We start from the raw sequence: 15058 nt of genomic DNA on the forward strand, positions 1-15058 counted from the left end.
TGGAGGTGGTAGGGTGGGCAGGATGTTCCCTCGAGCTGTCTCTCACTTCTAGACAGTCCGAGGTGGAGGGTGGGTCTCCTCTTGAGTACTGAGAACATTTTCTTGGTCTGAGCTGAGAAGAAGGACTTTCAGGACGCGGAGGATGGACCAGACATAAAGGAAGTCATTGCATCCCGGAATAATCCTGCCAGGGTGGCGGGAAGATGCACAGGCAGAGACTCGTGTGGAGTAAAGCACAGCCAGGGCTGGGGGCAGCTCGTGGAGCAGCAGGGGGCTCTGACCTACTTGTTCAGAAGTCCTGCGTCAGCACAGAGTCCCCGAGCCCGGCGGGGGTGGGGGTGGGGGAGCCAGGCTGCAGCAGAGACCGAAGCTGGAGCAGGGCTCCCTCTAGTGGCCCGTGAGCAGTCTGTCGGGGACGCTCCACGGAGGATGGAGAGCCCGGGGACTCACAGGAACCTGGGGTGGCAGCAGCTCCCTCTGGGTGTACGTTCTTCCTCTGCTGTTGTCCTCGTTCTCTCACATCCCCAATTAAAGCTTTAAAAAAAGAGACTGGGACCAGGCAGGACTCATTCACTGGACAGAGAGGACTGTCCCACCCACCCCTGTTCTTTCCCTTCCTTCTCAGGATGACTTCCTTCTGATCCATTATGATAAAGGGCCCTGCAGGAACAAGCTGGGTCATTCCAGGGCATCTGTCATCTGGCATCGGACACAGGTAGGAGGCCGCTCACCTCGCACTCTGACCTATGGGGGAGAGGGGGAGAGAGAGTGTGTGTGTACACGTGTGTGGGGTTTCCAGGAGACTTGCCAGTTGGTCAAAGGTCTGTTATATAGAAAAAAGCTAGTAAATGAGGTTCCCGCCTGAATTTTTCCTGGACCAAGATTATGCTTTCAGTAGGCCTGGAATAAATATGCACCACACTTAGCCCCTGGTGATTCTTCAACATCAGGCTTTCGATTGCTTGCACCTACTCTTGACCTTGGTAATGACCCACTGTGCTTAGTCAGTCCTTGCATGGCCTTTAACGGAAGAGCTTTCCATAGAGGCTCCCAGGTGAGCAAATCAGTCACAGAGAAGGGTAAGAGGGAAAGAATGGAAAGGTCCCTGGGTGATGATGTCTGTGCAGCTGGTGCAGTTATTCATACTTTCAACACATATTTATTTCCTATTGTGTGCCTGGCAGTATTCTAGGAGCTGGGAATACTCCAGTGAATAAGATAGATGCATCCTTCTCTGATGGAACCCACATTCCATGTAGGGACAGATAACGTATATATATATGATGTGGATTCAGCTGTAGGGGAGGTGTGATTGGGGAGAGGTCTTTTAGATGGTGTGGCTGGGAAGGCTTGTTGGAGGCGTTGCTTTTTGACTGAGCACTGAGTGTTGGGGAGCCGGCCATGGGAGTAGGTGGGACAAGGCAGAGGGGACAGTGCAAGCAGGGGGGACGGAGATGGGCTGATGGGAGGAACTATGGCATAAAGGTCCATGGGGACAGCAGGAGGCAGCAGTGGTCAGAGATGATCAGAGTTGACCCCATGGGCTTTGCAGGATGAGGTGCGATCTTCGGGGTGTGCTCTGGGCGCGGGGGGAGCCTACCGAGGGGAGCTGCAGGCAGGACTCAGGTGTGCGCCAGCTCCTGGGTGCGGGGAAGAGCCTTGATGGGCTCCGACCGTTACCACATTGTCGGCATTTCTCAGCACAGCCTTGAAGCAGGCGGTCTGGGAGATGCAGGAACCGAGACTCAGGCAGTTTTGTGGGAATAGAAGGAGACCACCCGTAAGTGTGCTTCTTCGGTGATCCTCACTGCAGACCGCGTGGCAGGGCTGATGAGTCCACAGGTGGCCAGACAGTAGACGGCCCTGGCTTTGCAGGCCATAAGGTCTCTGTTGCAACTATCAGCTCTGCCTGGTAGGGAAGGAGCTGCCGCAGCCAGTAGGCCAACAAAGGCCCGTGGCTGCATTCCAGGAAAACGCTTTAAACAATCAGGTGGTAGCATTGACTGTGGCGAAGGCTGCACAATTGTGAGTGCACTCAAAACCATCAAACTGTGCATTAAATAGGTGAGTTGTGAGGTATGTGAGTTATAGCTCCATAAAGTTGTAAGCACCAAACTAAACAAAACGGACTGCGGACCAGATCTGGCCCAAGGGCCAGTCTGCCGACCTCAGCGTGGAGAGTGGATTTTAGCTGCATTTTATTTCGTCCTCCTGGCCAGTACAGCCAGCTCCAGTGCTCGCCCCTCCACCTCTGCTGTGTAAAAAAAGCACCCCAAACAACAGAAATAGACTCCCTCACGGTTCTAGAGGCCAGGAGTCTGGAGTCGAGGTGTGGGCAGGGCTCCCTCGGAAACCTGTAGGAGGGCCCCGCCTGCCTCTTCCGGCCCCTGGTCGTTCCCTGCAGTCCTAGCTCCCAGGTGCGCCTCTCCAGTACTTCATCTTTCTCTCTGCACATCTGTCTCTGTGTCCAAACTTCCCTTTGGATAAAGACAGCAGTCATAATGGATCAGGGCCCATCCTGGTAATGTCATTTTAACTTGATTCCCTCTGTAAAGGCCCTCTTTCTGCATAAGGAGCTGTCTCTCCATGTGGCCTGAGCTCCCTAAAAGCATGGCAAGCTTCCCAGGAGAGTGTGAGAGCTGTGGAGACCATGTCACCCTGTCCAATAGCGAGGCTGGGCTGGGCGCTCACACCTCAGCCCTCGTGCCTGCTTATCCCCGGGAGTGAGTCACGTGTTCCCGGGGTCCTGGAACAGTTGCGGTTCCTGGTAACGGTCATTTAGAGAACAGGCCCTTGAGAAATGCAGAAGCCTGGACGGGGGTCTGTAGCCTCCCCTGTTGTTGAGGAAGGATCCTGGGGGCACCTCCCACCAGCCTCTCTCAGCATCGTCGGTCGGCACCTGCCAGGGGCACCTGCTGAGTGCCAGCTCTGAGTCACCCCTGGAGCCACATGGACAAAGGAAGCCCCCACCGCCGCCGCCCCGATCTCAGGCCCCTCTCGGTGCTCGTGGAATTGAACAAAGGCACTCGGGGTGCAGGGGTCTCTTCCTTGGGGTGTGAGGAACCCTGGAGACACGCAGGGCTGTAGACAGATGTCCACACGTTAGTGTTGGATTTGGGGTAAACAATAAAATATGAGTGAGCAGTGTCAAAAGGAAAGTAAGGGAGTCACGAAAACTAGCAAAGCGTGTGACATATAAACCAGGAACGAAGGCCAGAGGCTTGGGAATTAGCGAGGGACATGGTGTGCAGTGGAAGAGCCCCGCCCAGAGCAGACATTCGTGTGCAATCACAAGACCAATTTGCTCTTAAGCCTTCAGTTTTCATAGTTAGAACCACCTCCCAGCACATGATACAGAATCTCCATTACTGAAAGGAACTTTCACTCTCGTAATTTGCTTTTAGAGGTAAAGCATCCACGTGGAAGCCGAGAAAGTCCTCCTTTCCCTTGTGAGTCTCCTGGCTTTCTATCCGATTGGTAGCCTCCATTCCCTTACCCCTCAAACGGGCTTCTGGCTCAGGGCATGTTCATGATCTGCTTCGTCAATGATCCGCGAGTGGAGTTTCACTTTGCATTTATCACCAAGTCTCTTAAGCAGAAATGCAGGTTTGATTATCTTCCATCAATTTACTCAGGAAAATTGCATTCAGTGTCTCCCTAGCACCCGGACGTCGTAGTAGGCGCTGATGCCCATGTGCTCTGGGACGGCGGGCAGGCCCCCGTTCCATGGCCCGACTCTGGGTCTCCCTCTGCAGCCCCTCCTCTTTTTCTTCTCGTCACTCACTGGACTTCGGGACGGAAGCCCCCAGCTGTGCTGTGTCCCTCTCCCTGGCCCTGCTGTGGCCCCGCTGTTGTCCCGGTCTTCATCACCCAACCCTCTCTCTCCCTGTCTTGTCCATGCCCAGCTCTGCACATCCTAATTCTGCCCCCTTCCCTGACCACACTGAGGGGTCACAGGCCGGGCCTTCCACCTGCCCTCACGAGCATCTCTGGAAACACGCTTGTTGTACGGCGCCCCCTGCCTTTCCCGGTGCTGTTCCAGCAATCAGCCATCGTGCATAAGAGACAAGGGCTGCATTTCTTTCTCAGTCAAGTAAATCTTCTTCCTTAGGAGGCCAGCACCTGACAAGGTGGAGTCTCACCCACACTGGCTCTTCCTTTTCTTCTGAGCAGGAGACCCACCTCCCTGTAACGAGAGAGCTCACTTTTAGCCCGAGGGTGGCATTTCACACGCGGCTGATTGCTGATATCTGTGTTCACACGTGGTGGAGCTGTCCTCACTCAGCCCCCCTGAGGCCAGGCTACAGGGCAGGGGCCTCACGCAGTGACCTGTTCTGAGGGTATTTTTCACTACGCTCAGGAAAATACACACAAGTTGTGTCTTGTACTTGAACTAGACGCCCAGTCCTCTCTGTCTTAAGTGCTGGGGCCTTTGGAATCGCTCTTTGGCCATAGATTTTGCATTGGTGAAATGAGAAAATTGGACTGGATTTATTATCCAGGGTCAACCGTGGTTTCATTATTCTACGTTTATAGGCAGGTGGGACCAGCGCTTGTGACCACGGCAGGGAGGGGACGTCGTGTCAGCCCTCTGTGTGCATTCCTAGAGCCCACGGCCCCCCGGGACTGCAAGGCTATGTCTGCCTCACTTCGGTTTCCGTCCTGGCGTCCCCACCGAACTCACAGCCTCGTGCCTACCTGGCTGCCGGCCATCTCCACTTGGACGTCTAACGGTACATTTCAGCTAGAACAGGCGCAAACAGAAGTTTAGATTTTCCCTCAAGATCGCCTCCTTCTCCAGGTCTCCCTCATGGCGGGAAGCGCACCCCCAGCTTCCGTATCTTCTGAACAAAAGACCTGGGCCGCCCCCAGGGTTCCCACTCCCCCCAGCACCCCTCCACTCGGGCCACATCACCTCCTTCCTGCTCCCCGAACACTACTCCCAGGCTCACTGCACGGGTAGCCGTCTTCACGTTCCCTGCTGGGGTCCTTCTCCTGCAGACAGCAGCTCGGCGATCCCATCCTCAGAGACAGCTTCCTGTGTCTCCCTGATCAGGCCCCCATCTCCACCTGCCTGACCCCTGCGGGACCTGACGCCTCTCCTGGGGCTGTTTTCAGTGTCCTGACTCTGTTTCGGGGCAGAAGTTTTTCATTATTTGCGTCCAACTCCTCCTCCCAACAGGAGAACCCATTCTCTCAGAGGACAAAAGCAGACCCTAACTCTCTCGCACTCTATCCAATCCAGAACGGCAGATATTCATGAAGCAGAGAAAAGAGGGGCTCTGTGGTGGGGCGAGGACGACTGCAGTGGGAGCAATCGGTAAACGTTCCATGCAGACGACGCAGCTGCCACCGGCCCCCTTAGCTCATTCATCCCCTGCCTCAGAACACACACAGGGCCAGCGCAGTGAGGATATTCAACAGCTGGCCATGGGGCGGCAGGGGGCGGGCTGACTTTGTAGGGTTGGTCGCTTTCGGTGGTGTCAGCACCCCCAGGATGGCTGTTTCAAGTTGCCAAGGTGATGTCATTGGATGGAGAACTGGAAAGAGACATGGGAGCAGCCCCCATATACCCCAGCACAGCCCTCGGGCCAGTGGCCCGGCCTCTGCGCATTCAGGCCTGGGCGCGGCAGACACCCAGGCTGTGTCCAATGCCAAGTTTCAGTAAATTAAATGTGTCCCGTTCATCTCACCATCTCTTTGACTTGGGTTAGTGTTCCCAAGCCCTGGAGTGGTTTTGTCACAGAACCCTCTGGGGGCAGAGGATTCAGAAGCTACTAGATTCCATTGAACTGGTTCATCCTATAAACACATATTGGACGTTTGTTAAGGCAGAGCCACCAGGCTGTGTACAGGGGCTTATGCTGGTCACACAAACTGTGTTCTGCTCTGAATGAGTGTCCCTCTTGAGAAACTGTCTGACAGGTTAGCCGCTCCTTTAAATCAGGGTTTGCCAGTATGAATGATCCTCGTTTCACCGTGATTCCTTCTTTATCCTTGTCTTCCTACAGTATATCGTTTCTGCCTGACACGTACTTATAAGATGCTCACGAAGTGATTATTTTTGTTGTGAGGTATTTACTTCCTGTCTCATTCTTTATTGTTGGCTGACTTCCCTCTGACAATATCTGTACCCTCCCATCACCAGTTGGGACCCACTGGGTAACATCGCTTGTTCAATGGCATGCAAAGAAAGAGACAAGATAGCCTGAGTGAAAATGAAGATGGGGTCTTATTGACCAAGAATGTGAGCATTTGGTGAAGGATTTTGGTGTGTTATTGGTGCGAGAGTCCCTGGCTCCCTAGAGACTGAGAAAGTGTCCCAGGTGGTTGAGGTTATCCAAGATGCCCTGCAGATCAGTGATGCCTTCCTGGGGGGTTTTATGTATTCCGAAATATCTGTGTGCGTGATTTTAACAGAGCGTGATCTGAATCCACACCGCGTAATTCCACCGTTGACATTATGTTCAGACAAATGGACTCAGCCAAGCGGCAGAAAACACAGATTCTTAGCATAAGCACAGTCTAATATAGAAACACAACATGGTGTGTGTGTGTGTGAGAGTGTGTGTGTGTGTGAGGTGGTTTTCCGGCAGAATCTAAGGGTGCACTTTCATTCACACCGCTGTGATGCTGAAGCGTAGCATCACACTTCAGGGCTGATACTAGCGCTTGGAGATCTTTTATTTTATCTGCTTATTTTATGATCGAGAAAACTGAAGCCCAGAGAGGTGAACACACTGAGTCAGGATTAGAACCATGAGCCCAACGGGTTCATGTATTTATCGCTATGAACACTAGGTGGCGGACGAGCTCCACCTTCAGATTCCGATTCTGGACTCCAGCAGCTGGTGGAGGGGGGACCAGTTAAAGAACCACCCCCCTTGCTTCCTTGTCCAGCCTCACTGCCCGATTTGAATGACGGTATGTCTACATTTGAGGCTTATTTCCTTCGGGATTTACTCATACCTAGGGGTAAATATATGTTTTTTTAAAAAATCAAAATTCGTAGCAGTAAATGGTGGGTTTTAAACTCCAGGAATAACACAGGTCTGGTCACCCCCTAATGCACCACGCCTGTGCCTTTCTGTTCTCCCACCTGGAATGCCTTATCCCACTCATTTTTGTTTACCACCCACGTCCTCATAACCCTTATAATCTCAACCATTTCCCATTGCACGCAAAGTCTCCTGCCCCTGGCTAATGTAGGTGTCTGGCTCCTGGGCTCCCTTTACACCCTGGAACCCAATGGCAGTTTTTGTAAAATGTATTATTATCAGGTGTAGTCATGGTCTCTTTCCACCAGACTGGGTGGTCCTTGAGAGCCAAGATCTAATGTGCCTCTGTGTTTGTCGCCCCTAATACAGCCTTTGGCTCAGAGGAAGCCTGTTGGTTAACTGGATGTATAATTGGATGGATGTTTGGGTATTTAGATGGAAGGAGGGAAGGGAAGAGAAGGGAAAGGAAGAAAAAAAGGGAAAAAGGAAGGGGGAGTGAAAGGAAGGAAGTGAAGGGAAGGAAATATGGATAGATGGATGGATGGATAGGTGAGTGGATGCTGGATAGATGGATGATGGATGGATGATGAGTGGATGAATAAATGGATTGATGGATGGATGATATAGGTGGTAGATGATGGAAACATGCATGGGTGGATGGACGAGTAGATGGAGAGATGAAAGATGTATGGAAAGATGGGTGGATGTTGTGTGTATAATAGATGGATGGATAGATGGATAGGTGGATGGATATACGTGGGTGGATGAATGGATGGATGGATAGGTGGGTGGATGGATGGGTGGACAGAGGGATGGATGGATGGGTAGCTGGATGGTTGGGTGGATACAGATGGATGGATGAATAGATGGGTGGATATAGGTGGGTGGATGGATGGGTGGACAGAGGGATGGATGGATGGGTGGATACAGATGGATGGATGGATAGATGGGTGGATATAGGTGGGTGGATGACGGATGCACGGATCGTTGTGTGGTTTATACTTTAGCTATCGAACTTACAGGTCAGCCAGCTTACCCTGTGCCCCTCCGTCTCCTTCTTGCAGGTTGTGGGCATTTTTGCTGGATTCGGGCTTCTGCTCCTGGTGGCCTCGCCTTTCCTGCTCCTGGCCACGCCGTTTGTGCTTTGCTGCAAGTGCAAGTGCGGTAAAGGCGACGACGACCCCCTACCCACCTAGAGGAAGGCGTGATGCTGGAGCAAGACCTCACCTCCGGGAAGCGTGGTTCTCTCCCATCCCCACCCCGCCGTCCCCCTCTCACTAAACATGTTTCTTGCCTTATGTGCCCCATTGAGCTTCACAGTGTCACGCCGGATGCCGTGATTTCAGGGACTGATATCAGATCGTTGGCGGAGGCCCCAGGTGCAGTCACCCCGGCGTGGGGGAGGCAAGGCTGGCATGGGTGGGGCGCGTCCCACAGAGGCTGTCTCTGCAGACTTGACAAGGGAGCTGCTGTATGGACCACCAGGTGGTGGTAGACTAGGAACGTCTGGTGTTGCTTAGGAGACCTTCTCTCGCAGAACGTTGTCCGTCTCCTCCTTGGCTTCAAGCTGGCGCCACGTTGCTGAGAGAAGAAGTCTTTTAAGGATCGCATCTCACTTCAGACAGAATCCAAGTGTTCTGACTTGAGAAAAGCACTCTGTTTATGACAACTCTTTTTATTACTAATGGCGTTTAGTAAAATCCTTTTTAGAAGGTTGGTTTTTTTTTTTTGTTTTTTTTTTTCCAACTGAGTAGTGAAAAATCAACAAGGTGCATTGAAACCATCCTATGCCTTTTCTTGAAATGTGCATTTTAAGAAGTTACGGTTAAATGACCTTTCTGGCTCGGCCACTTTTCAGGAGATTTAGAAAGCCTTATGCGCTCTTTGTGTTTTTCTTGAAACTTGTGGAGACTTTTTGGATGCTGTAAGCTGTGTACTGTCATCAACGTGTTTCCTGTATCATTGCATTTCTTTGAAAACACGGATGCATTTGAAGGGACATGCCCATCCTTAGGTTTGCCTTTTGTCTTTCTCTCTCTGGTGATTCAGCTCAGCTCACAGGGCTCCTCTCTTTTCACCCAAGTATCAGTAAATATTTTTTCATGTCTTCAGAAACCAAATGTTTTACTTGGAAATAGTTCTGCTGAGAATCCCTGTGGTTTGGCCGTAGCCTCAGTCTCCTCAAGCAGACAAAACCAAGCAAATAGTGACATTGATGCCCAAAAGGGGGGCCTCCTATCAGGGCTGGGGGACTCCCAGGGGCTGGGGGAGAAGCTTCCGGATGTTCACAGTTTTTGTAATGACTAAGCTAATTTGGAGAAATCATCTTAGTTCCAAATCCTGTTGCTTACCCTGCTGAAAAAAATCTTCCATTTCACTTAGTTATTTGGATCGGTCTTTTACAGGCTGTGTGTGTCGATTACCATGGCAGCAGGATGCCCGGATCAGTAAGACACACGGAACTCCATCAATTGCCTTTGGACAGTGTGTTCTTTACAGAAAGTTGACTTTAATAATGGCTTTTAAAGAGCAAACTGATCGCATCCAACTTGGGACTTCTAAACATAGTAGAAAGGCAAATGTTGTAGATTTATCATGGTGGAACTTTTTTTTAAAACTTACTAAGCATTCCACAAAGGAGTAAAATGAAAACAAAACCTGACTTTTATCTCAGTTGTTTGCTTGTGGCAAGCACATTTGTAAAGTGTGGTGGTGTTTTATATCCTTGACTTCTGCAATTGGGTACCTGTCTCAGGTCCTGGTTTACCTTCCCACAGAGAAATGTCTTTATTTCTTAACATTTCATCAGTTAGTAGAAACAGGCTCACCTCACTCTTCCCCTCTAGTATTGATTTTCTTTTTGAAACTGAAGCCATTTAGGAACCCAGTCTGTGTCAAAATTACATGCAAAAAATCCTCCTTATAACTGCAGTTTGAAAACTCAGTAACAATAAGAACATGCCTGGGACCGTCTTTTTGGATGAAGCCTGGGCACTAGGTCTCTGCAGCTTGAGACGTTTTGATCGGCCCTGGAGGTAGAATGGCTTTTCTGGAGAGAGTGACAACTCCAGGAGGCCTGAAGATGAGGTTGGTGGCCCAGGCGTGAGATGGCTTCATGATCTGTGAGTGCACTTTAGAATTCGTATGGAATACAGCAGGCTCGTGGCCCATGTCCAGTGGTCCACGGAGCAGGCCTTCATCATCCCAGGTCATCCTGCCTGTGCTCACTACTGCCCACTGCATACAGAGGTCCATACAGTAGTACCCCCTCCTTTGGGGCGGGAACCAGAGGCTTTGGAAAGGTTGCATTCCCTGGGTCAGTGCTCAGGTCCCTTTATTCCTAGCGAGTCGGGCTGTCTTGTCTCTCCTAGAAGAGTCCATGGGCAAATCGTGCACATCTAGAGCATCAACCATCCCCGTGCCTTTACCTCTGCTCATAGCACATGGTTTGACCCAGGCAGGGAACACCGGAGATTCTGGGGCCGGCCGGGCACCTACTTGCTCTGAGTTTTTGCATCAGGCATGCCTCAGAGTGCTCAGTCTGATTCAGTAAAAACAAAACTAAAACTGTCTATTCCCTAGAAAGATACCAGCGGGATCGCATTGAGATCCTTACATAGACTTGCATCGCCCCCATATGACTCCTTTTCTTTCAGGGAGGAATGCCATCCCGTTGTTTGTGGGGATGCAGTATGAACCAGGCTTGATGTCAGATGTAAACAGGATGTGGGAAGGTGGCCCGCGGTTTGGGTTTTGACCTTTCGGTCCCTCCCAGTAAAACCTGGGGATTCGATGCTTAGGAGCTGGTCTTAATTAAAAATGACACTTTTACAGGTGGTTTTCCTGCTGACTCTCTGGAAGCACACGTCTGTTTATTCATTTAGAGGCCTTTAAATCTGAGGAGGAGGGGTGGAAGAGCATGGAGACAGACCACGGCTGACTCTGCCCCTGTCCGGGTGGGGTTATCTGAGTCCCTTTGGTAACTGACAACGCTGTGAGGTTTCCCCGGCCATGCCTGGTCTCTGAGCCTGATCCTGCCCTGCATCCTCCAGCCTGGCCGGCCGAGCTCGCCATCGTCACAGGGGACCAGCGCCTTCAGAGGCGTCTCTGTAGACGCTCACGGGACAGAGACCGACCTAGGACCTGAGCATGCGCAGAGCCTTTGCCAGCGCGCATGGCTGTCCAGACCAGTGTCTGCTCCACCTCCAGGGGGAGCTGCGGGCTGAGGGAACAATATCCGCCACCTCTGGCATCTTTTTAAAGGGGAACAAATTCTCTTTACAGCATATTATTGCACAAAACCGGTTTAGCAACCAGGCCAGTTCCCGGGGGAAGGGGAGTATCAGATATGCAAAAATTACTCCAAGATGATTTTATCTTTCTCTCCTATGTTACAAATGTTAAAGGTTATTTCGCAAATTAGAAGAGAGCATTTTCCCTTGGTCGTCTTTAAAAATGAGAAGATTGGAAAGAACCAGGGTGTTTTTTTTTTTTTTTTGTATATTTCTCAGGTTCTTGTTGATTAATAAATACCCCGGGATGTGTATATAAATCACAGTAAAATCATCAAGGGAAAACATTTTGCATGTATAAAGCTTCCTGAAGGTCTCTTTAAAAAAATGCCAAAGCTTGTTTATTCCTTATCGTTAACCCAAGCCCTTATGAAAGTAAACAAGAGTTATGACTGGTATTGTCAAAAATGCCTGCTGGAAAGAAGGGGCTGCATTAAAGCAGAATGATGGATGCGTCCTAACCAGGAGAGCCTGCTGTTTGGGTGTGTAAAGCCCGTGGTCTCCCCGTCCTTGGTTTGCACAATCCTGTCTTCCGAGATTCCAGCAGCCTTCAGGGAGGGGTAGGTACCCGACCTTTCCTTCATTCCATGCTCATTTACCATGGGTGTATTTTAATCTTGTATAAAAATATGCATGAATGAGTCATGCACATGTATACATTATGTATTTGACAAGTGGTGGTAAAAACAAAACAACAAAAACAAGTTTGGTTTGTGTTTTTGAGATGTCAGTACGTTTTGTGCCACTAACACTGTGATGTATAAAAGAGCTGTTTGAATGCCTTTTAATGTTGTGTTTTGTACTTTGGAATCATATGGAAAAGTTTGATTTGTAAGTTCAATATATATTTTAAGTGTATTGTGTCTTATGTAGTTTGCCCCCCCACCCTTTAGAAGGGATTTCTTTTTAAAGATATTTTGGCTGGAATACAGATTACTTTTGTAAATCCTGTCTGGCTCCATCTTTTTTATACTCTTAGTTGACTGCTGTCTTGAAGATTGAAAATACTATGAGGATTGGAGGTGGACGGGAAGGGGAACTTCTACCACCGGGAAAACAGGGTTTTGTTTTTTTTTTTTTAAGAGTAATTAACATACACTAGGATTTTGTTTTGGGTGTACAGCATAGTGATTCAATATTTTTATACATTATGAAATGATTACCACAGTAAGACCAGCTATCATTCGTCACCATATAAAGTTTTTACAATCTTTTTTTTTATTATTGGAGTGTAATTGCTTTACAATGTTGTGTTAGTTTCTGCTGCATGGCGAAGTGAATGAGCCATACGTACACACACATCCCCTCCCTCTTAGACTTCCCTCCCATCCCATCCCCCATCCTACCCATCTAGGTCATCCCAGAGCACTGAGCTCCCTGTGCCATACAGCAGGTTCCCACTAGCTATCTATTTTACACACTGTAGTGTATGTATGTCAATGCTAATCTCCCAGTTCATTCCATCCTCCTCTTCCCCGCCATGTCCACCCTTCCATTCTCTACGTCTGCATCGCTATTCCTACCCTGCAAATAGGTTCATCTGTACCATTTTTCTAGATTCCACGTACATGCATTAATATACGATATTTGTTTTTCTGTTTCTGACTTACTTCACTCTGTATGACAGACTCTAGGTCCATCCACATCTCTACAAATGACCCGATTTTGTTCCTTTTTATGGCTGAGCAATCTTATTGACTATTTTCCCTATATTACATTGCATCCCTGGGGTCTTACAGCTGGAAGTGTGTACCTCTTAATCTCCTGCACATTATCTTGTCCATCCACCAGCCCCCTCCCTCTGGCAACCACCAGTTTGTTCTCTGTAACTATGAGTCTGTTTCTGTTTGGTTTCATTTGCTTGTTGGTTTTGTCTTGTAGATTGCACATATAAGTGAAATCATAGATTCTTTGTGTTTCACTATCTGACTTATTTCACTTAGCATGATACCCTCTAGGTTCATCCACATACACTGAGGTTTTCTCTCTTGGGAATGTTCTCAACTCTGTTTTGCAGCCAAAACGATCTGGGACGCTGGGAAGGTGAGCCCACTCATCCTCCCATGTCTCCTTCTCCCGGTGCCAGCCCAGGAAGGCGGCATCGGAAAGCATCCCAGCCTGGCTCCTCTGCTTATGTCTACAGAGACAAGCACTTGCAAAACTACCAAAGTTTACAAGAGCATCATCAAAATCAGTGATCGACCTTTCCCTACTGGGAAAAAAAGAATAAATATGGATTCTGTGTGTTTAGCAGGGGAAAGGAATAGTAACTCTGAGTATTCCACCTTGATTTTCCTTTGCTTCATCTGCACCTCGTGGAGGAATGTATGTACCTCACTCGTTAACCTGAAATGAAAGGCTAGAAATAGACAGTTAATTACCTGTTCTATGGCTACGTTTTAAAAACCACCCTTAGAATCTGGAGATGCAGATGGAGCGAGGAGTGTTGTGTGAACTGGGGACTCATTGCTAGCATTGAAGACACAGAGTCCCTGCTCACAAGGACTCCTAGTCTGGAGTGAGGCAGGTCTGTCCATCGGAGATGATGATTAGTGATCTGGTGGGCCACCTGCAGCCCTTCAGCCGGAGAAGGAGGATGAGCTATGTGAACTGGGTCTTGGAGATGAGTAAGGGTCAGCCAAGCAAAAACGAGGGCTGGAGTGTTCAAGGGAATGGCCCAGTCCAGCAAGTGCAAGGGCTTTGGTCAGACCAGCACACTGGGGCTGGACTGTCACTCAAGTGTCCACCTGCGGTGGGCATAGCATGAAAAGCTCTGGGACTTGACCTTCATTCTAAAGCTACGGGGAGTGTGTCGGTTTTCTAGGGCTGCCATAACAAAGCCCTACAAACTGGGGGGCTGAAACAACAAAAATTTCTTCTCCCACAGTTCTGGAGGCCAGAGGCCCAGGATCAACGGGTAACAGGTTTGGTCCCTTCTGAGAACCCTTAGCGAAGAGGATCTGTTCCAGCCTCTCTCCCAGCTTCTAGGGGTTCGCTGGCATCTCAGGTGTTCCTTGGCTTGTTCATGCCTCAAACCAACCTCTGTCTTCATCTCCACATGTTCTTTTCCCTGTGTGCCTGACTGTCTCTGTGTCCACATCTCTTCTTTTTATAAAGACACCAGTCACTGGATTAGTCCCGCCAGGGACTAATCATCCAGGATGACCTCATCTTAACTTGACCGTTTTCAAAGACCCTATTTCCAAATGAGGTCACATTCACAGGTGCTGGGGGTGAGGATTCCAACATGTTTTGGGGGAATACAGCTCAGCCCAAAGAGGGAGCATGGCCCATGGGTGGACAGCACTGCCCGAGTGAGACCGATCACAGAAGGCAGAGGAGATCCAAAGGTGGGAGGTTGCCAAGCCTCCCCCGCCCTGAAGCAATCCCTCCCCTCTCTGGACCTGGAACGTGGGAATCACCCCAGAGGACACTCTGCTGAGAAGGAAACTGCTTTTAAGCAAAATAAGTCTGCGTGTGTGTGTGTGTGTGTGTGTGTGTGTGTGTGTGTATACACATGGGCACATGGATTCGGCCTCCTCACAAAAACTACTCCTCATTGTACCAGCACTCACCAGCATCAGCCTCTTAGCGACCCAGATTGCAGGGTGCAGGAGGGTGTCGGTACTGACCACGGCTTGTGCGCCTAAGAGGGTTGCTGCGAAGGTCGACCTCACCGTGTGCCCTCTTCCTAGGGGAGAACGTAGCTGTTGATGTGGTCAGATCCGAAGAGAGTGTCAAATGTTGGGCTCTGTCTCAGCCCGTGGG

General features: G+C 49.8%; 1 protein-coding gene across 10 annotated transcripts in view; it reads left to right on the forward strand.

Moving 5' to 3' along the window:
• Positions 1-12236, forward strand: part of RNF144A (ring finger protein 144A) — a 115012-nt gene extending 102776 nt beyond the window's left edge. For 5 of the 10 annotated variants that reach the window (XR_004352760.1, XR_004352763.1, XR_004352758.1 and 2 more), the window contains 4 exons: positions 626-715; positions 4537-4733; positions 5246-6074; positions 8063-8187. Coding sequence is in view for 4 of the 10 variants with exons in the window: in XM_032652610.1 (XP_032508501.1) it covers positions 626-715; positions 8063-8194 (222 nt within the window). In the remaining 6 variants the exon portion in view is untranslated. Of the gene's footprint in view, positions 1-625; positions 716-4536; positions 4734-5245; positions 6075-6801; positions 7410-8062 lie in introns of those variants that run through there. The other 5 variants (XM_032652610.1, XM_032652611.1, XM_032652609.1 and 2 more) reach the window with 2 other exon arrangements.
• Positions 12237-15058: the final 2822 nt, after the last annotated feature.

The sequence above is a fragment of the Phocoena sinus genome, chromosome 13 (assembly GCF_008692025.1).
Source record: "Phocoena sinus isolate mPhoSin1 chromosome 13, mPhoSin1.pri, whole genome shotgun sequence".
In the NCBI taxonomy this organism is placed as follows: Eukaryota; Metazoa; Chordata; class Mammalia; order Artiodactyla; family Phocoenidae; genus Phocoena; species Phocoena sinus.